The sequence below is a fragment of the Periplaneta americana genome, chromosome 6, assembly GCF_040183065.1.
Source record: "Periplaneta americana isolate PAMFEO1 chromosome 6, P.americana_PAMFEO1_priV1, whole genome shotgun sequence".
NCBI lineage: Eukaryota > Metazoa > Arthropoda > Insecta > Blattodea > Blattidae > Periplaneta > Periplaneta americana.
Genome location: NC_091122.1, coordinates 177,295,179 through 177,316,805, shown reverse-complemented (window position 1 = coordinate 177,316,805; position 21,627 = coordinate 177,295,179). Strand labels below are relative to the sequence as shown.

The 21,627-nt window shown below is 37.4% G+C and overlaps 1 protein-coding gene across 1 annotated transcript; it reads left to right on the top strand.

Annotated features, from left to right (window-relative positions):
• The first annotated feature begins 1,306 nt into the window (after positions 1–1,306).
• On the top strand, positions 1,307–21,072 carry LOC138702074 (ejaculatory bulb-specific protein 3-like). Its single transcript, XM_069829614.1, has 3 exons — positions 1,307–1,745; positions 14,505–14,617; positions 20,701–21,072. The coding sequence occupies exons 1-3, from the start codon at positions 1,651–1,653 to the stop codon at positions 20,910–20,912; spliced, it is 420 nt and encodes a 139-aa protein (XP_069685715.1). The 5' UTR covers positions 1,307–1,650; the 3' UTR covers positions 20,913–21,072.
• Positions 21,073–21,627: the final 555 nt, after the last annotated feature.

Here is a 21,627-nt window from a genome sequence, read left to right as displayed (position 1 = left end):
AACCTACAATATTGTACCTCACCTGGAATGATTAGTACTTAGTCTTAACAACAAACAACAATTATGAGTGTAAAAATGTAGGACAGAAAAACAAAAATTGTGAAGGAGTGTAAACATACAATATTGTACCTCACCTGGAATGACTAGTACTTAGTCTTAACAACAAACAACAATTATGAGTGTAAAAATAGGAGAGAAAAACATAAATTATGAAGGAGTGTAAACATACAATACTGTACCTCACCTGGAATGACTAGTACTTAGTATTAACAACAAACAACAATTATGAGTATGAAAAATAGGAGAGAAACACAAAAATTGTGAAGGAGTGTAAACATATAATACTGTACCCCACCTGGAATGACTAGTACTTAGTATTAACAACAAACAACAATTATGAGTGTGAAAAATAGGAGAGAAAAACAAAAATTGTGAAGGAGTGTAAACATACAATACTCTACCTCACCTGGAATGACTCACCAGGCGAGAAACAATGAGCCACCCCTCTTTTAGGAGACCTAGCCCTTTAACGGACAAAATGACTAAATGCATTCATTCATTCATTAAGTCATTCATTCATTCAGTCATCATTCATTCAATCATTCATTCATTCATTCATTCATTCATTCAGTCATTCATTCATTGTCATTCAGCCATTCATTCATTCAGCCATTCATTCATTCAGCCATTCATTCATTCATTCATTGTCATTCAGCCATTCATTCATTGTCATTCAGCCATTCATTCATTCATTCAGCAATTCATTCATTCAGCCATTTATTCATTCAGCCATTCATTCATTCATTCAGCCATTCATTCATTCAGCCATTCATTCAGCCATTCATTCATTCATTCAGCCATTCATTCAGCCATTCATTCAGCCATTCATTCATTCAGCCATTCATTCATTCATTCATTCATTCATTCATTCATTCAGTCATTCATTCATTCAGTCATTCATTCATTCAGCCATTCATTCATTCAGCCATTCGTTCATTCAACCATTCGTTCATTCAGTCATTCGTTCATTCAGTCATTCGTTCATTCAGTCATTCATTCATTCATTCAGTTAATCATTCATTCAGTCAATCATTCATTCATTCAGTCAATCATTCATTCAATCATTCATTTGCATAACACTTAATTAAAACACTAAGGCATGTGTTTGCAACATTTGCGGTCTACAAATATTATATACATCAGAATCTCGAGTAGTATATCTTTTCGACATAGGTTCTGCGCTTCCCACTTGTGAGAAGCCTTCTTCCTTGCATGAATGTGGCAGCCACAGGATATTACAACACTGAAGAACACAATTTCCCACTCATTCTGATGAATCAAGTGTAAGTTATTGTGCGATAAGAATCTCGGACACGCAATTGCAGTCAATTTTCTTGCGCATCAAGCAGTAAACAAAGGAATAACATCAGCAAACTCCTGTGCCTGTCGTGCAGAAGATTTGAATAATGAAGATAAAACCCGTGTGTAATTTAATGTGCGTCTGATTTGTTGAACCTGAATGTGGAAATCTCGTTGGTAATGCACACAAGGTCCATACAGGCGATTGGTTGGCATAGTTTCCGACGGCAATTTAGTTGTACAGTATAAAGTAATGATGACTCGTGGTTTGGAGAGTGAGGCAGGAACAACATGGCAGGCTGTGTCGCGACTGTGTGTTTTGTGTTACTGGCAGCAACGCCTCTCTGCAGAAGTGGGCTTCCACAAGAAGAAAAATACACTACCAGGTCAGGCTTTCGTCCATGCCCTTAAAAAGGCAGCGGACTGCTTGTAGCTTTAGTTGTACTGCAGTTGCTATAGTAACAACGTGTCACGTACGATTTACATCTGATCCAGACTTTCACCTATGCAAATGAAGTTGAATAAATTCAATATTACAACTGGAAAGGTTTATTCCTCCTAGTGTTGTATTGGTGTGTGTGATATAACGTCAGCATGTATCTGTTAAACAATAGTTCAGAAGAGAAGGCTTACTAATTTCGTGATCACTGAATATATGTACTGGTTTAAGAGAAAAAAGTTCCGTAATGTTACATAAATCGTTAGCAATACTTTTAAAAGTAACGGGTAGTAAAATTATTTTAGTCGTGAGAAATATATTTGTTTTTCAGTGCTAATTATTGTGCTATATGATTATGTCTCGTGACGAGAATATTGTACGAAATGGAAATATAAAAATTGGAAATTTATCCTTTGAAGAGGTGGAAAAATTCGAATACCTGGGAGCAACAGTAACAAATATAAATGATACTCGGGAGAAAATTAAAAACAGAATAAATATGGGAAATGCCTGTTATTATTCTGTTGAGAAGCATTTATCATCCAGTCTGTTGTCAAAAAAATCTGAACGTTAGAATTTATAAAACAGTTATATTACCGGTTGTTCTTTATGGTTGTGAAACTTAGACTCTCACTTTGAGAGAGGAACATAGATTAAGGGTGTTTGAGAATAAGGTGCTTAGGAAAATATTTGGCGCTAAGAGGGATGAAGTTACAGGAGAAAGTTACACAACACAGAACTGCACGCATTGTATTCTTCACCTGACATAATTAGGAACATTAAATCCAGACGTTTGAGATTCGCAGGGCATGTAGCACGTATGGGGGAATCCAGAAATGCATATAGAGTGTTAGTTGGGAGGCCGGAGGGAAAGAGACCTTTTGGGAGGTCGAGACGTAGATGGGAAGATAATATAAAAATGGATTTGAGGGAGGTGGGATATGATGATAGAGACTGGATTAATCTTGATCAGGATAGGGACCAATGGCGGGCTTATGTGAGGGCGGCAATGAACCTCCGGGTTCCTTAAAAGTAAGTAAGTAAGTAAGTAATTATTGTGCAAATATTGAAATAGTAGTCCACGTTTGTCAACATGTAAATTATAAAATATATTTTTGTGTTAAAATCTGTTTGTATGCATCTGAAGTCTGATTAATTTAATATGTAGCTAGTTGGCGTTGTATGCAATGGAGGGGGGAAGGAACTGGCCACTCTACCTCGTTATCTCCTGGCCTAGTTGCCTCTTAAGTGGTGCCTTTTTGGTATCACTTGTGAGGTTCAGACCTGTCTTCGGACAGTTGACTAAAAGAAAATAAAAGAAAATCTCGGCTACAGTGAATGAAATCTGTGGTTGTAAGTTATTTATGTTCTATTCTCTCTGCAATATGATTTTTCCATTACCTTCTACTGCTCGCACGGAGTTTTACTGCCCGCAGATAATCTCGTAACTTTTTACAGTCAGATCTTCTTACTAAGATCCCCCCCCTATTAATAGACATGCTAGTGGATTATAGTGTTTTTCTAGGTGTCACGTTGAATTTTCCTTTTCAAACTTTGTTTCGAATTTTTGTATTGAAAAACACATCATCTGACAGTTATTTTCTAACTGTTATGTTGGCAGTATTCTTTGCCTTTGAAGAAGATGCCAACTTTAAAGAAACGGAAGTTACTAGCGAGTTACACTTAAAATTTAGACGTAATTTATATTACTATTAATAACTATTACAATAATTACTAATAAATAAAGTGCACAGGTGTGGAGTAACTGTTAGCACGTCTGATCGTGCAACGAAGGGGCCTGGGTTCAAACCCTATTTGGGACAAGTTACCTGATTCAGGAAAAAAATCGATGTTGGACCCTGGACTTATTTTGCTAGCATTATCACCTTCATCTCAATCAGGCGCTAGATAACTACAACAGTTGATAAAGCGTCGTAAAATATCAACTAAAAAGTAATTAATAAACAGTTTACATTTTAATGTAGTATTCAGTTTTCGGACTTAGTGCTGATCATTTCCAGTGGTGAAACAAAATAAATTTTTAGGTTAGGTCTCATGAATTGTAAACTGTTTAGTCAAAACAATGATTTTGAAGTTTCTATACCACATCAATCAATCATGAATGAATGAATGAATACACGAACATTATTATTATCATTATTATTATTATTATTATTATTATTATTATTATTATTATTATTATTATTATAGCTCCTACTTTCATTTTTTCAGTACATAGCAATGTCATTTACCTGCTTTGGTCATATCTGTTAGCAGTTGGCAACATTGAAAAGACAGCCATATTGTCTTTTTTTTTTAGGAACTTTACAAGAATCTCACTATAGGCTTTACTACGGAAAGTCAAATTGATTGAATACAAGTGATAATTTTTTTTCTAATAGCGGGTACTTGGCTGTTCGTTTTTCGCCCTTCCGAAACCAGTTACGTAGGCTAAACCAATTTACTGACAGAGTCGTTATCCAGGTTGCGCTATAGGAGACTGGTCTGCGCTACACCAAAAATGTGATGAAATGATGGAGATTTTTTGGAATGATACAGGAAAACTGGAGCTCCGAGAAAACCTCTGTGTTACCTAGACCACGGGCATGTTCAATCCAAGTCATAAATAGGGTGTACGCCAGGAATCGAAACAGGATTATGAACACAGTGCTCTAACAATTGGACAGTCATGACGACATACAAGTGATCACTGAGTGCTGGAGTTGAAACGTTATTTCATATTACAGTTTAAAAGAAGGGCCTATACTGTCAAAATCCAACACATTTTGGTGATATGACTGGCTGAACCAACTTTAAGAAATTGGTGCGAAAATTCTGCGTTTTTTTTTATCGTGTCAAAGGTGCAAAACACCCATCATTTCGGAGCTATATACAGTGCTGACAATTGAGCAGTTGAATAATTTCAAGGGAAAAATTGTTCCGGGGCCGGGTATCGATCCCGGAACCTCTGGTTGAACCTACCAGCGCTCTACCACTGAGCTACCGGGGAATTCCACCCGACATCGTCTCAATTTTTTCCTTTATATCCACACAACTCGCGTGGGCTGACGAAACGCCAGTGACCCACAACGAGTGCACACAATCTCTGTGTGACTTGGAATTGTGGTTTTCTGTTAGCGTACAGAGTAACGTATATATTATGCAAATCTAGTCTTTCAGGTGAAGCTCCCTGTAAAGCGGATTTGAATAATTTCAAGGGAAAAATTGTTCCGGGGCCGGGTATCAATCCCGGGACCTCTGGTTGAACGTACCAGCGCTCTACCACTGAGCTACCCGGGAACTCCACCCGACACCGTCTCAACTTTTCCCTTTATATCCACACAACTCGCGTGGGCTGACGAAACGCCAGAGACCCACAACGAGTGCACACAATCTCTGTGTGACTTGGAATTGTGGTTTTCTGTTAACGTACACAGTAACGTATATATTATGCAAATCTAGTCTTTCAGGTGAAGCTCCCTGTAAAGCGGATTTGAATAATTTCAAGGGAAAAATTGTTCCGGGGCCGGGTAATTGAGCAGTTTTTCGCTAAATCTGGTAAATTTTTAACAGTTTTTGGACCACATTTTTTTTACTCTCGTATTAGACCTCTTTTTTTCTTTTTCTAAATGCAAAAACTTATGGTAGCTCTTATATGCGTATGTGTAAGAAATTAATGTTCTCGAAGTTAGGTAACGTTAGGCCTAGATATAGAAATTACGGGCTTTTAAAATGCCAATACTTTTTCACCGCGAAGTCAATTGCATTCAATTTAAATGACAAAGTATAACACGGTGGCTTCTTGTACATTTTTACATTCACACGTGACACTGATCTCTTTCTATGAATGACTGACTTCAGAAGTACGGTATGCAAAAACTGATACCATCAGTAGAAGAAGAAAGGGAATTTATCTCTCTGTATGTTCTGTGACAATGAAACAACTAACGGGACAGAGAGTACGGTAGGTAGTTTAAGGATAAACAGACAAAAACAGACCGGCACACTAAGGAGATCTTTGCGCTCCCGTGTGCCACACCACTGACGATGTCTGCCGGAGCAGCAGACGGAACGTATGGTAGCAACAGCGCCAACAGACCACGGCCCTTTAGCCCGGATAACATCGATCCATATAGCGCCGGCTGTGAAAGTCTACATTCCAAAAACAGATATTGTTCCTTTCTATCAGCGGGAGGACAATTGGAGTAGTAACGGCACAACGGGATAGAGGATGATTTCAGAGGCGGATTTTACCTTGCAATCTTTCCATGATCATTAATTTGTGACTGATAATGTACACCAGTCGCGGCGAAAATGTGATCGTGCGCCCAGCCACTGTGTAACCTGCAAAGTGCATAGCACCTATGAAGGGAGGCGGACACCCGAAGGGGAAGTGAAGCAACTGTCTGACTTATTAACGGATTATCATTTTCCTTAAATATAATTTTATACAGTACAGTGAAACCTGCCTTTGCGGTCACTTCATTTGAACGGCCACCTGGCCAAAAGGCTAATTTTCTCTGGAACCAATTCCATTTTCCATAAGATCAATACAAATTCTCTCTTTATTTAGCGGCCACCTCATGCGCCGGCCAGCGACCGGGGTCTATTTGGATTGGAACCTGACTATAACGGTCGCTGTCCAACGAAAATCTTTTCACGGATACTGTCTGACCTATTTTTTTGATGGTTAGAGGACAATACCTAAGTGTACAACAGTACACCCTCCATATCTTGGGGTTAGTTGGTTACTGTTTTATGACTCTTTTGTCACTTTCCACTTCGACCCTGCACAGCTATAAATTCTTACTCGTTTTTAAAGGATTGAAACACGGACGTTTTCTATCGGAAATGTCACAGTATGCTTCAGGTCAGTAGTTAACCATTCGAATTTTTTTTCTCTTTCCTCTTTCTATCTTTCTCTTTTTGGAACAGGTTTTACAAATTTTTCTTCTTTTCATTCAGTTGATTCAGAGGAACTGTGAAGTTAGTTTGAGAGAGAAATCATGTCTAACAATAAATCTAGAGTAGTGTTAAGTTTAGAGGTGAGACGAAAAATAATTAAAGAAAGTGAGAAGGGAGAAAAATTGCAGAAATATTCAAATGTGGAAGGACACAAAAAAACGGTATAATTAAGAATAAAGATGCAATATCAAAAGGATGGGAGAAAAATATGCGTGGTGGCCAAAAAAGGAAGAGAGAATCTGTGTTTAGTAATGTGAATGATTTCGTTTACGAAATTGCCAGCGAAGAAATTGCCAGCTAGTGGGCCTATGATTCAAGAGAAAGCTCTTGAAATTGCCAAAGAACTCAATGTAAGCAATTTTGTTGCTAGTAATGGGTGATTAGAGTGCTTTAGAAAACGGCATAACATTGCATTTCGTTCTGTATGGTGAAGGAGGCGACATTGCAACCAATGTTATTGAAGAATGGAAAAAATAGACTGCCTTCAATTCTTGCTGAATATGAACTCAGAGACATTTACAATGTTGACGAAACAGATTTCTTTTCAGGGCCCTCCCCAGAAAAACTTTAAGTTTTAAGAAAAAAGAGTGTAAAGGGGGGAAGTTGGCAAGACAGAATAACCCTGTTCTTTTGTTGTAATGCTGCAGAAAAAAAGAACCACTTTAATGATAGGGAAATCATTGAAACCGAGATGTTTGAAAAATGTTGATATGGACTTATTGGAGGTGAAGTGGACTGCCAACAATAAAGCTTGGATGACATCATCATTGTTTGAGAATTAGCTATGCGATTTCAATTCCAAGATTATACGACAAAATCGCAATGTGATCCGTGAAATTGCCGTTTCTTCCCCCAAATACGACATCATACCTCCAGCCCCTTGATCAAGGTATTGTCCAGTCATAAACTGAGGTACCGCAAGCGAGTTTTGTAAAGGCTAGTTGCAAGAATGGAAGAGGCTGACATTAATATGCACGTTTGTTGTACACGCACAGTACCGGTACTAAAAAGTCAATGAAATTCAGTACTTTCATGCTGATTCATAAAAAAAAACCGCAACCTTAATCAAGCGGCCACCTGACAAAACGGCCATTTTACAAGGTAACTTCAGATGGCCACTTTAGACAGGTTTCACTGTACATGGTTACAAACTAATGTTTAGTACGTGTAACGAAGGAAGAAATGAACAATAAAACATAGCACACATTATCACAACCTAAAATTAACTGTCTTCAGAATGTCTGCGACAGAGTTTCAAAATCAGAAATTATGTTACTTACTGCCAGTCGTAGTTGATCGCGAAGATATTTGTCTGTCAGTCGTGATATAAATTTGGTTTTTACTGTTTTCATTCTTGAAAATAATTTTTCACAAACGTAAGTTGCAGCGAACATGACTTCAAAAGAGCAAGCGAAAGAACGAAACTTCGGATATTTATTTTTTGGCAAGATTTGAAAAGTTCAACATTTGTCAAGTCCTTACATCTAGCTTTCATTTAACATCACATAGTAAATCAGTGAGTTCAAATTGAAGAGCTAACCGCATTATTCGTACATCTGCTGAAAAAGGATCGACGTACGATGATGATGATGATAATAATAATAATAATAATAATAATAATAATAATAATACTTAACCTTTTAATGTTTCATCAGTAACATGTAGTATAACGCCGTTTTATGTTATACAACCGTTTTCCTCGTAATACTTGTGAACAAACCATACATTTAATATACTCATCATATTGACAGCAAAAATGCGTCCTCCCATCCTACTTGGAACTTTCGTTTTTGTAGAGGTACATGGTTTCGAGAGAGACATTGCGACGATACGTCACTCGCAGGTTAGAGACAAATACAAATGGAACGGAGTTTGACTCCAGTGAGTGACAGGGTGAGGGTTGTGGGAGGTAGGAAGCGCTTAGCTATCATTGCGAGCCACAATGTGCTCGTGAGTCACATTTTCGCCACGGCTGATGTACACTATTGTGTAAAAGTCTTAGGCAGAAATTCAGAACCTAGAGCTTTCTATTGAACATGTTCGAGTCGTCTAATATGCTAATACATATTTATTTTTTTACATTTTGCTCTTAAAGTGGAAAGGGATCTTATATGTGAGGGAGGCTAATAGCTAAGCGAGTAAATTTGGTATCTTTCTAATTCGTTAAGTAGCAGTGGCGGTTCCTCGGGGGAGGGAAGGGAGGAACGTCCTCCTCACATTTTCTTCTTTTGAAAGTAAATACCAAATAAAATATGTGCCTTGAAATTCGAGGAAGATTCGATAATTTTTAAGTTCACAACTATAAGAAAAACTCGGTTGATCGAGTTTTAAACGACGTGCTGTAGAAAACTGTGAAAAAGATACGAGATTGCCTGTGTGGAGGAAAGGCACTCCATTCCTCCTCTACTGCAGTTAACACACAAAGACAACAGCGCACTAGCGGCCAGAGAAAGAAGCAGAGCTTTAAAGCAAGTAAATGAACGGAGAGGGAGGAGATCCTCTTCTGAATCAGTCATGGGCGGGAAATAGAAACCGACTGGTCGTGCAGCAAGCTCGCTACCGCTGCCATCTAACGATGCTGCATTCAACCAGACTATAACACATCTAGGAGGAGACACAACAAAAACAGTTTTAACGCAACACTATGAAAGACACCATGTAAACTTTTTTTTTAAAATTATAAATCAAAAATATTATTCATTTGCACTTTATATAGGCTACTATTCATGGTTTGAAACTTTCGTGGATATTTGAAATTTAAAGTCGGGTTTATGTAAAACAAAGAGGAAGTAGTTCTACGTAGTTGGCCCCTGAAATCCACTTCTGTTCATTGTTTATTAGACAGGGCAACAGCCAAGTTGTCAGTTTTGTACAAATATATTTGAAATTGAAAGTAGGTACTCCAAACTACATCATTTTTAACATAAAAAATTAATCGGCCACCGGCAGCTTTGAACAATAATGATAGTATGACTTTACAAGAACTGACATTCTTCAAAAGCATGTGATACTGAACTTGTAAAATGTAATGTGGCAACACAGACACGTGGGTGGGTGCAATGTTCTCGCTTTCCTCAGATTATTTCCCATTCGCATTTCCATTTCCGTAAAACGGTTCCGGTTACGAGTTGGTAACTAGTCTCTTCCAACACGTGTGATGCTGTAGTGTGCTCGAAAAATGCTACGAGGTTGTGAATTTCCTTGTAATTGTTAATTTGCGCAATTATTCAACAATGAATGGAAGTGAAAACATAATATATTTTGGACAATTTAGGAAACTCAGTTTACAAGAACAGATTATTGCTATACAGAAGGGAAGGCCAACCCCAACACTACCTGGTCTTACATGTATGCATGTAGGCTAATTTGTAGCATGTTTCATTCAAGAAGGTGTCATTTCGTGCTGTTAACTTCTTTCCTCCTCTTAAGAAATATGCAGGAGCCGCCACTGTTAAGTAGGGATTTATAGACTTTTCATCAACCTCTAGCGACAAAAAGGAACCTAGCTATCTCTGAACTACTATTTGTCGACTACATTTCAGTTGGCAAATTGGTAATACTGAATATGTATTGGTTCTATCATCAGGGAAAACAAGAGAAGGGTACACAATCTGTCGGATCGCTTAAAGGCCTTATAGAGGTGCCACGGTTAACGTCTCTCCCTACACAAATTTCGGCATTTCCCTGTTATCCCATTTGTCCCACGTTAGCCTACAGATTCAAGTCAATCTGAAGATCGTTAACGGCCAGTTCTGTTCTCCAATAACGCACATTCAAGGCGCGTTCTTTTCTCTGTCCTGTCTTCCTCTCCGTGTAGTCACTCGGCCGGTTCCAAATTATGAGCTTCATGTGTCACGCCCACACTGTCTACAGACTCCCACCAACTGACGATGGATTCCCGCAGCTGAGACTTTCTTCGCTTTCAGAAATCGAATTACAGCACGAACCTCCATTCTGGACCACAGGTACAGTCGACCCTACATCTTGAACTAGCGGTTTTCGCCAATATGGTGGTGTACAGTGCTGCCAACTGACATCATCAGCTGCTTGTCTATGCGGATGACGTGAATATGTTAGGAGAAAATCCACAAACGATTAGGGAAAACACGAGAATTTTACTGAAAGCAAGTAAAGCGATAGGTTTGAAAGTAAATCCCGAAAAGACAAAGTATATGATTATGCCTCGTGACCAGAATATTGTTCGAAATGGAAATATAAAAATTGGAGATTTATCCTTCCAAGAGGTGGACAAATTCATATATCTTGGAGCAACAGTAACAAATATAAATGACACTCGGGAGGATATTAAACGCAGAATAAATATGGAAAATGCCTGTTATTCGGTTGAGAAGCTTCTATCATCCAGTCTGCTGTCAAAAAACCCGATAGTTAGAATTTACAAAACAGTTATATTACCGGTTGTTCTTTATGGTTGTGAAACTTAGACTCTCACTTTGAAAGAGGAACAGAGATTAAGGGTGCTTGAGAATAAGGTTCTTAGGAAAATATTTGGGGCTAAAAGGGATGAAGTTACAGGATAATGGAGAAAGTTACACAACAGAACTGCACGCTTTGTATTCTTCACCTGACATAATTAAGAACATTAAATCCAGACGTTTGAGATGGGCAGGGCATGTGGCACGTATGGGCGAATCCAGAAATGCATATAGAATGTTAGTTGGGAGATCAGAGGGAAAAAGACATTTGGGAAGGTCGAGACGTAGATGGGAGGAAAATATTAAAATGGATTTGAGGGAGGTGGGATATGATGATAGAGACTGGATTAATCTTGCACCGAATAGGGGCCAATGGCGGGCTTATGTGAGGGCGGGAATGAACCTCCGGGTTCCTTAAAAGCCATTTGTAAGTAAATATATATATGGAAATGTAGGGTCTCTGTACTCTGGACTTCTATAACTGAAAGATTGTAAAGTCATATTCGTTACTCCATGATACAGTTAATGTAAGTGACGTGTATATTTTACTGCATAAATGTCAAATAGATTTTTTGAACAAATGTGAAATTTCCCTGTTATTTTCAAACGAAACCTGACATTTCCGACATATTTTTATCTATAAAATGCAAAGAAAATGACTAAAATTATGATTATTTGCACCCTTAGGACAACGGACGTAACATGCACGACATACAAAATTGTCGTTCAATTTCGGGTAAAGTGAAAGTTCAATAAAGTTTTTTCTATTTCCTGAAAAAAAAAAATACTATTTTGGAAATGACGGGTTTTGTTCGCAACCTCCACAAATAGTCTGTAAGGGTGCTATGCATAGACATTTCGCTAGCCCGCGCTACGAGCGTGCTAAACTAGCCCCGGCTATCGACTGATTACTTGTACAGGATTCATATAATATCATATCGCTAACACTGGTTTATGAATACGAAAAACGTTAGTTCGCTGATCATCCACCGGAAGCCCGCGCTAAGAATATCTATGAATATGGCCCTTAGATTTTAATTCTAGAATCTCGTGTCTAGATCAGGCTAGGGATATTTGGACAACTTGTGCCTTCAAATTCAGACGAGATGCGGGATAAGGCCGTACTAACTGTTGCTGCTTCTTTCGCGTGCTTCGTGCAACAAAAAACAAAATGACGCCCAAGGAGATGCTGGGTACCTACGCGAATGATTTAACGAGATTTTTTTATCCCTCCTTCCACTTCCAGCTTCATAATAACCAAGGAGTCAATCATCTCAGCAAGAGCATCATGTCTTTTATTTTTATTTTTGTAAAACTTTTCTTACAAGTTCACGTAAAGGCTGGTTCAATATAAGCCGGGAACGGAAACGAGAACGACAACGGAAATATTGTTAAAATAAATATATTTAAATGTGAGCATTCACAATAGTTAAGATACATACGTTTCCAAGAAGTCGTAAACTTTTCTCCCCTATCTATTCCATCTTTTACGTCATTTAACAAAGATATTTGAACAGTATAACCACAGTCTACTATATACAGTCGCGAAGCTCAATATGTAGTAAAAATGCAAACATGGGTAGTTGCCCACCACTAGGATCGCTACTATCGCCTCATCATCGCAGATCTCTCTCCTAGTAGACGACAAAATATGTTACACTTTCGTTGTGTTCTTTTGGAAAAATTAACACCTTCCTTCCATTATTGAAATATTAAATGCATAAAGTTAATTTATTATTTTAATGAAGTATATTAAATTCCACCATAAACTCGAAGATACCTGCAAGAAATAGGTTAATATTATTTTTGTTTGTGCTAAACGAACTGAAATTTACTATAATAGCTTCACTCATTCAAGATTATAGCGATAATTAACTATGAAACCAATAAATATTAATTTTCATTTCCCTTTACAACAATAATAATGGAAATATGAATTAAAGGAGTAACTTACGTGTACCGGTACTTGTAGTGCAGGCTTACGTAGTTAACAAAGTGGGATGAGGTTAAGCAATAATAATCACACCAGAATTGGAAATAAAACGTGATCAATAAATTTTATTGTAACAGACTTTTCTACGTCTCTAGTAAAGTAACAAATAAAAATAACAACAAAATTAACAGCTATAATTAAAAACATATCCTTTGAAAAAAAAAGTAGGCCTAAGCAATAATAATCCCACCAGAATTGAAAATAAAACGTGATCAATAAATTTCATTAAATCAAAATTAATTTTTCTACGTCTCTAGTAAAATATTATTAATCCAATTATTGTATTTTAGCCATTAACATTTTAATTAAAACCAATAAGGAACATTTTCACAAGCATCAACGTGAAATACGCAACGAGCTAGCACTCGATGGAAATACGACATAGTCCAAAGTCGACCGTGGACAGTCTATTGATTCTAGTTGCTAACCGCTTGGAGCGCTTTATCACGAGATTTGCAAAAAATCACCTCAAGCTTCGCGACTGTATATAGTAGACTGTAGTATAACCCTTAGTGCTCAGGTCACTTCGGGGTTCACCAAGCGAAAGAAAGGGGATGAGGGAAGTATTAAAAGCAAGTCTCCAGGTCCCGTTACTGTTGTCGCTTGCACGCACAAGTCACGTATACTTTGACGTCTCTAATCCGTTCCCACACCCCTCTTTTTGAGAAAAATCAGTCGGTATTTTCCGAGCTCTGAAAGAAAGTAGAGACAGTCTTCTGAAATAAGTTTTTTTTTTTTTTTTTTAAGTTTGCTCCAATCACTTCAGTAGAAGTAGAAAAATCTTTTCTTTTTTTTTTCCATGAAAAACGTTCTCTCTGACAGGCAGCTCACTATGACAGTTGACAACTTAAAAAAGCATATTGTTGTGACATGTAACCAAGGAAAGTGAGTACTGTATGGGATAGTTTATTAAGTATTTGTCTATTTTTTGTATGTTTCCATGAATAATACATGCTATTTCACTGCCTATTTTTATTGTTTTAGTGCCTATTTGCCTGCCTATTTTAACTAAAATAAATGCCTAAACATCCGGGCTCTTAGTAATATAATTGTTCAAGATTATGAACGGAATTTTAAGGTATTGCTTTTGTTAGATAAAATAAGAAATCGTTAGCTGGTCCATTGATGGCTACTTTCCTCTGAATGGTTCTTCGTTTCCTGAAGCGATAGCGACTGTAGCAAGCTTGACTTTCTTTGTAGAGGAAGTACCTGCAATTCCTCAGTTAATAAATTCGTGCTCTCTACCGACAGATAGCTAGAGTGTGTAGAAAAGTAACGACTAACTTCACTCTTGTTACTTTGACGTTTGCAGATGGGACAACATAGACGTAGACGAGATCTTGCAGAGCGATCGACTTCTGAGGAACTACGTGAAGTGTATGCTGGATAATGGACCCTGCACACCGGACGCTGCGGAGCTCAAGAGTGAGTATCATGGAACGACGCCAAAGAGAAGGATGTCCTGCAGCAACGCTGTTGGAATGGCTGCTTTTTTTTTAAACTATGAAGCAATAACAAGCAATTACAGACATGCAAACTTACATTTGCATCTGAAACAAGTTTGCTGAAACAATCAGTGTCAATTATGTGTAATGAATTCTAATTCATTTTTATGCAAGAAGGATGTGAGTTCCTATTGGATGGAGGCAGTGTTTTAATTCTTAAATAATTCAGTTGTAGCACCGTCAGTAGCGAATTCTCGCTAAAGAAATGAGGAAAACTTTGTGGGATCTGCGTCAGAGGGACGTATTTTGAATATATAATATATTAAGAGCATTTTTGTTTCCCCTACAATATTCTACCTCTAAAAACTCTTTCTTCCATTTTCAAGAATTAGCAATTACCTTCCTCAACAGTACACTTAAACAAGTGTTGAAATCGACATATTTCGAAATATCATTCCAAAAGAAAAAAGGTGCAACGAACATAACACGCACTTCTCTATTATACATTCTATACGTTTTCAAATCATCTTATTCCCGGAAGAACTTTAGTTCTTCTGCATAAGAACTTAAGGCCTATTACAGTCATTGAAAGAAATGAGAGGAATGAGATTAGTGAACTGGACGAGATGAGATGATATGAGTGAAATATACGAGGGGATATGAGTGAAAGATGAGAGACGATATGAATGAGAGGCACAAGATGATGTGAGTGAAAGACACGAGACGAGACGAGTGAAAGACACGAGACTATGTGAGTGAGACATATGAGACGATATGAGTGAAAGATACTAGACGATATGAGTGAAAGATGAAGGACGGTATAAGTGACACATGAGGTGATGAATGAAAGATAGGAGATGATACGAGTAAAAGATACGAGATGATACGAGCAAAACACACGAGATGATACGAGTAAAAGATACGAGATGATAAGAGCGAAAGATACGAGATGATACGAGCAATAGATACAAAATGATACGAGTAAAAGATACGAGACGATACGAGTAAAAGATACGAGATGATACGAGCGAAAGACACAATATGATACGAGCAATAGATACGAAATGATACAAATAAAAGATACGAAATAATACGAGTAAACATACGAGATAATACGAGTAAAAGATACGAGATGATATGAACGAAAGATACGAGATGATACGAGCGAAATATAAGAGATGATACGAGTAAAAGGTACGAGATGATAGAGCAAAAGATACGAGATGATACGAGTAAAAGATACGAGATGATACGAATAAAAGATACGAGATTATACGAGTAAAAGATACGAGATGATACGAGTAAAATATACGAGATGATACCAGCGAAAGATACGAGATGATACGAGCAAAAGATACGAGATGATACGAGCGAAAGATATGAGACCAAATGAGGGAAAGACACGAGACAATATGAATGAAAGATAATAATAATAATAATAATAATAATAATAATAATAATGATTTATTTTAGCTGGCAGAGTTAAGGCCGTAAGGCCTTCTCTTCCACTCAACCAGCAAAAAGAGTATATACATATGCATGAACTTACAAAGAATTCAGCAATTTGATTTAGATTAGACTTACGTGTATACAAGAGTTATTTACGAATTAAACAACAAAATACTATGAACTATTAATTAAACACTGAAATACAAACTATGTAGCAGAATTAAACTAAAATACATAGAATGTTAATATATTTCAAATTATATTAGATAATAGAAAGAGATTATTATGAGACAATTTTGAAAATGCAGCACAAACAGGATGATGTCTAAAGAAAAAGCAACAGTGTAGTCAGTAATATTTTAAATCAGTATGATTGGAGTGAAATGCTAATAAGGTTATCTTTTAAGCTGTTCTTAAAGGTGTTTGTTGTCTTGCAGCCCCTAATACTTTGTGACAAGGAATTCCAATGACGCGAGGTGGATATTGTAAAAGATGAGGAATAACAAGATGTTCTATGAAGAGGTATATTTAGCGTGCCACAGATAAGTGATCTGGTATTTACGTCGTGGTTAGAATATAGATAAGAGAAACGAGACGAAAGGTAATTTGGTGTTGAGGTGTGCAGAATTCGAAAGAGTAAAGACAAAGAGTGTAAAGTTCTGCGTTCTTTAAGTCGGAGCCACGAGAGACTTGCGAAGGACGGTGATATATGATCATATCGTCGGATGTTGCACACGTATCTGACGCACATATTCTGAGCTCGCTGTAACTTGACTGACAGTTCAGAACTTAGATCACTTAACAAAACGTCACAATAATCGAAGTGCGGCATTACTAGGGTTTGTACTAGGGTAAGTTTTAGTTGCTGGGGCAAGAAGTTTCTCAAGCGACTCAAAGAGTGAAAGGAGGAACAGATTTTTTTTATCGTTTCTTTAACTTGAACATTCCAACTTAGATTATTATCAAAAAAGAAGCCAAGATTTTTTACGACAGATGAATATGGGATTAGCGTGTTGTTAAGGGTAACAACTGAAAGATTACTGTTATTAAGGGAGTTAACTAAACGCTTATGTCCAATAATTATGGCTTGAGTCTTACTTGGATTAAGTGCGAGTCCGAAATTGGCCGCCCAAGTGGAGACAGTGGCTAGGTCACAATTTAACTTGTCAATCGATTCATTGATCGTATTGGGTCTGGAATGTATGTAAAGTTGTAGGTCGTCGGCATAGAGGTGATATCGGCAATACTGTAAGTTCTTTGATACGTCATTAATGTAGATAGAGAAAAGTAGTGGTCCTAATACGGAGCCCTGCGGCACTCCCGCCTTTGTGTATCGCCATTGGGAGAATTCGCCATTGGAAAGATACGAGAATATATGGTGAAATATATAAAACGATAGGAGTGAAAGATATGGAACAATATGAGTGAAAGTTGAGAGACGATATGAGTGAACGGGATGAAAAGATACGAGTCAACAAGATAAGACGGTACGAGTGAATGAGATGAGATAATATGAGCTAACGAGATGAGACAATATGAGTGAACGACGTGAAGGAAATGAGATAAATCCTGGAGAACCCTCTTACACTGATCTTGTCAGTTGTAACTATTTCTATTGTCAACGCTAAGAATCGAACATGAGATCTTATAATAGGAAGTACGTATGTTATCTAGACTGAGGTACAGGATACACAAAATGGTGTAATACAACCTCGACACCAAAAGAATAAAGAGGAAAAAGACGAAGAGAGAAAAACCAGAATAAAAAAGATAATTATTTCTTATCTCGTCAATGTTTTTCTGTGTTGCTGTTTCGGTGGGTATAAACCTTTACACGAAACCAGCACTCAGTAGGACTCTTTTGGAAAGGTGTCAGCAATGAGCCAGATCTCTGTCCGAAAACGTTAAGTCTTATACCATACTAGATAAATTTTAAGTATTATTATTGGTTAAGCTGTTTTGTAACCTCTCCTGGGCGTGAACTGACATTAAGTTCTTAACATTTAAAGAAGCCTTCGTGATCATTCCGTCATACAGCAGGTTGTTTTACAATCATAGGGCGTTGGGTCACTCGTCATGGCCATCATAGCAACTTTATAAAGTATTAAATAAAAAAAAAATACTTGCTTGAGCAACTTTGATGCGTAATTTATTAACAGCAATAAAAATATGAGTGAAATATAATTTGCATCTCTTCATTGCTTAAGCATACAACCGCATTTAGTATAGAAAAAAACATAAGGAGAGGATAGAGCGAAAGAGAAGGAAGTTGAGGGAGAAGGAGATAGTGAGGGGGGGAAGAGATTCAAGACGAAAGAGGGGAGACGAAAGGATGGACCACAGAGAAGGAAAGTAAAACCAAGAAATTGAAACGAAACTTATTTGTCACTAGTTCAACGATTCAGAAAATTGTTCTGTTTTCCTAGACGTATCTAGTTATCAACGAAAATGGCCATCTACAGAAGCAAGTTGAAGGAGGTGGCATTGTTTTAATGATGAATAAATTATACTATTTGAACCATAGCATTTTATAACAACCTGATATACTGCACTTCACTTCTTGCTGGGACAGAGAAGGATTTTTCTTCTGCGAAGTAGCCTATAACAAGACTGCATTTCAGAGTTTTCTATTTACACACTTCTATTACACGTCCAAGTAGACTACAGGGAATGTAAACCGACGTACTCTTTTTAATGTTTTTGCTAGAATTTCCTTAATTACAAATCTCTGGGAAGGGAGCCAAATAAAATTACCCAAGTTTAAACATTTCCCGTGTCTGCTGACAGAAGAAATTTTCATAGTGATCTGGAATATCATTTTCTTATTGATCTGCGGAAGAGGAAGTGAAGTGAAATACGATCTATAATGCATACTGGACACCTAAAAGAAGTTGGGATACAGTATAGAAGTAAGAAGTGGGAGATGAGATCGAAAAATGAGACGTGAGAGGTTGGAGTTGGAACATGATAGATTAAAGTGGGATATGAGGTACTACAAATAGGATATGAGTTATTAGAGATGTGATATGAGGTATTAGATATGGGATATAATTTAATAGAGATAGAGCATGAGGTATTAGAGATGGGGTATGAGATACTTGATGTGGTGTGAGATATTAGACATGGGCTCATATGAGCAGTTCAGAGCAAAAGTGATGTAAGTCAAAATTGAGTACTGAAGTTTAAAGTAAAAATTCTGTAAAATACAGCGCAAAGTAGCAATTAATATGTCCTTCTTCTATGCACTGACTATTAATACTTTAAATAAATTGAATATTAATTGCTACTTTGCGCTGTATTTTACAGAATGTTTTTTTTTTTAACCCTCATTATCCATTTTTGACTTACACCACTTCTGCTCTGAACGGCTCATATGAGATATTATACATGCGCCCGTCTGAGGGATTAGAGATGGGGTATGAGAGATTAGAGAAGTGATATGAGAGCTTGCCGATAGAATATGGGAGATAGGAGATGGTTTATGAGACACTGAAAATGGTTTATTGGAGATCGAAGATGGTGTATGAGAGATTACAGATGGTATATGAGAGATTATAGATGGTGTATGAGAGATTAGAGATGGTGTATGAGATATTAGAGATGGTGTATGAGAGATTAGAGATGGTGTATGAGATAATGTGGATGGCGTATGAGATACTAAGAGATAGGGTATGGGACACTAGAGATGGGTTATTACATATTAGAGATGGAGTATGAAATATTAGAGATGGAATATGAGATACTAGAGATGAGGTATGAGATACTAGGGATGGGGTATGAGATACTAAAGTTGGGATATGAGATACTACAGATGGGATATGAGATACTAAAGATGAGGTATGAGATACTAGAGATGGTGTATGAGATACTAGAGAGATTGGGTATGAGATACTAGAGATAGTCCACACCTGTGGAGTAACGGTCAGCGCGTCTGGCCGCGAAACCAGGTGGCCCGGGTTCGAATCCCGGTCGGGGCAAGTTACCTGGTTGAGGTTTTTTCCGGAGTTTTCCCTCAACCCAATGCGAGCAAATGCTGGGTAACTTTCGGTGCTGGACCCCGGACTCATTTCACTGACATTATCACCTTCATATCATTCAGACGCTAAATAACCTAGATGTTGATACAGCATCGTAAAATAACCCAATAAAATAAAATAAAAAATACTAGAGATGGGGTATGATATACTAGAGATATGGGGTATGAGATACTAGAGATGGGATATAAGAAATTGAAGATATATGAAAGATTTCTAGCTGATTATTTAACGACGCTATATCAGCTATTGGATTGTCTAGTGTCAACGGGATTGGTGATAGCTAAGGATTCGCCGTGAATTATCTGATATTCTTCTTACGGTTGGGGAAAACCTCGGAGAAAATCCAATCAGGTAATCAGCTCAAGCGGAAATCGAACCGACGTTCGAAAGCAATTGCAGTTTAGCAGGAAAACGCGCTACCGCCTGAACTATACCGGTGGCTTCGAATATTTATTATTAATAATATCGATAATGTAAATCGTGAACTTTATAATAATGACTTCCTCTTGACAAAATTCTACTGACCCTGTATATAATTATTAAATGGTGACGAACCAACAGTGATGTTCGGTTTCAGAGACTCTGCCAGACGCACTGGAGACCGACTGTTCAAAATGCAGTGAGAAGCAGAAGACGGCGTCCACCAAAGTTATCCACTACCTCATCGACAACAAGAAAGAGGACTGGGCCAAGCTGGAGGCGAAGTACGACCCCGAAGGATCGTACAGGATCAAGTACGAGGCCGAGCTCCGCAAGGACGACGTCAGCATTGCCCCGGCAGCAGAGTGAACCAAGCCCAGGCGCGCTTGTAGTGTTACTTCCTTATGACGCCTTCCACTGTATAACCAGTTACTTATATTACAGTGCAGCTATGCAAAGCAAACAACCATTTTATTTATTTAGCTGTCATTCATAAAATAAACGAAAAAATAAAATAAATTTTAAACTATTTACTTCCATTATCTCATTTGTATGTATATTCCATTTTATTAATTAATTGGTTTAATAATTAAATGAATTTATTTCCATTGGTTAAGTTAATTTTGGTTAATTTATTTACTTACTTAATTTAATTTATTTTGCTTTATTTTTCAGTTTTAGTCGAGGAGGTCCGAAATATGGCCTTGGAGTACACTACACTAAAACAATGTAAAACCTGCGACAGGCAGATATGTACATTACAATACGATAAAAGCATACATTACGTTACAATGCAGGGCCCACAATACACTGTAATATATACCAGCAAAAAATGACGATACATTACACGAAAAACATTATATAAATATTGTATTGTCGTGTTATATATCGCAGTTTTCAGAACCGGTAATAAACATTTAGAATCTTTAGAAACACATCGTTGCTTATTGTTAATCATTTGTTTTTTGTTTTTGTTAAGTTTATTTATACACGTTTTAACATCTGTGGTCATATGGCGTGTTATAATCTATGGGTATACCAGTAGGCCGTGGTTACTCTTGTTGAGTACCTGTTTCTATTGTAG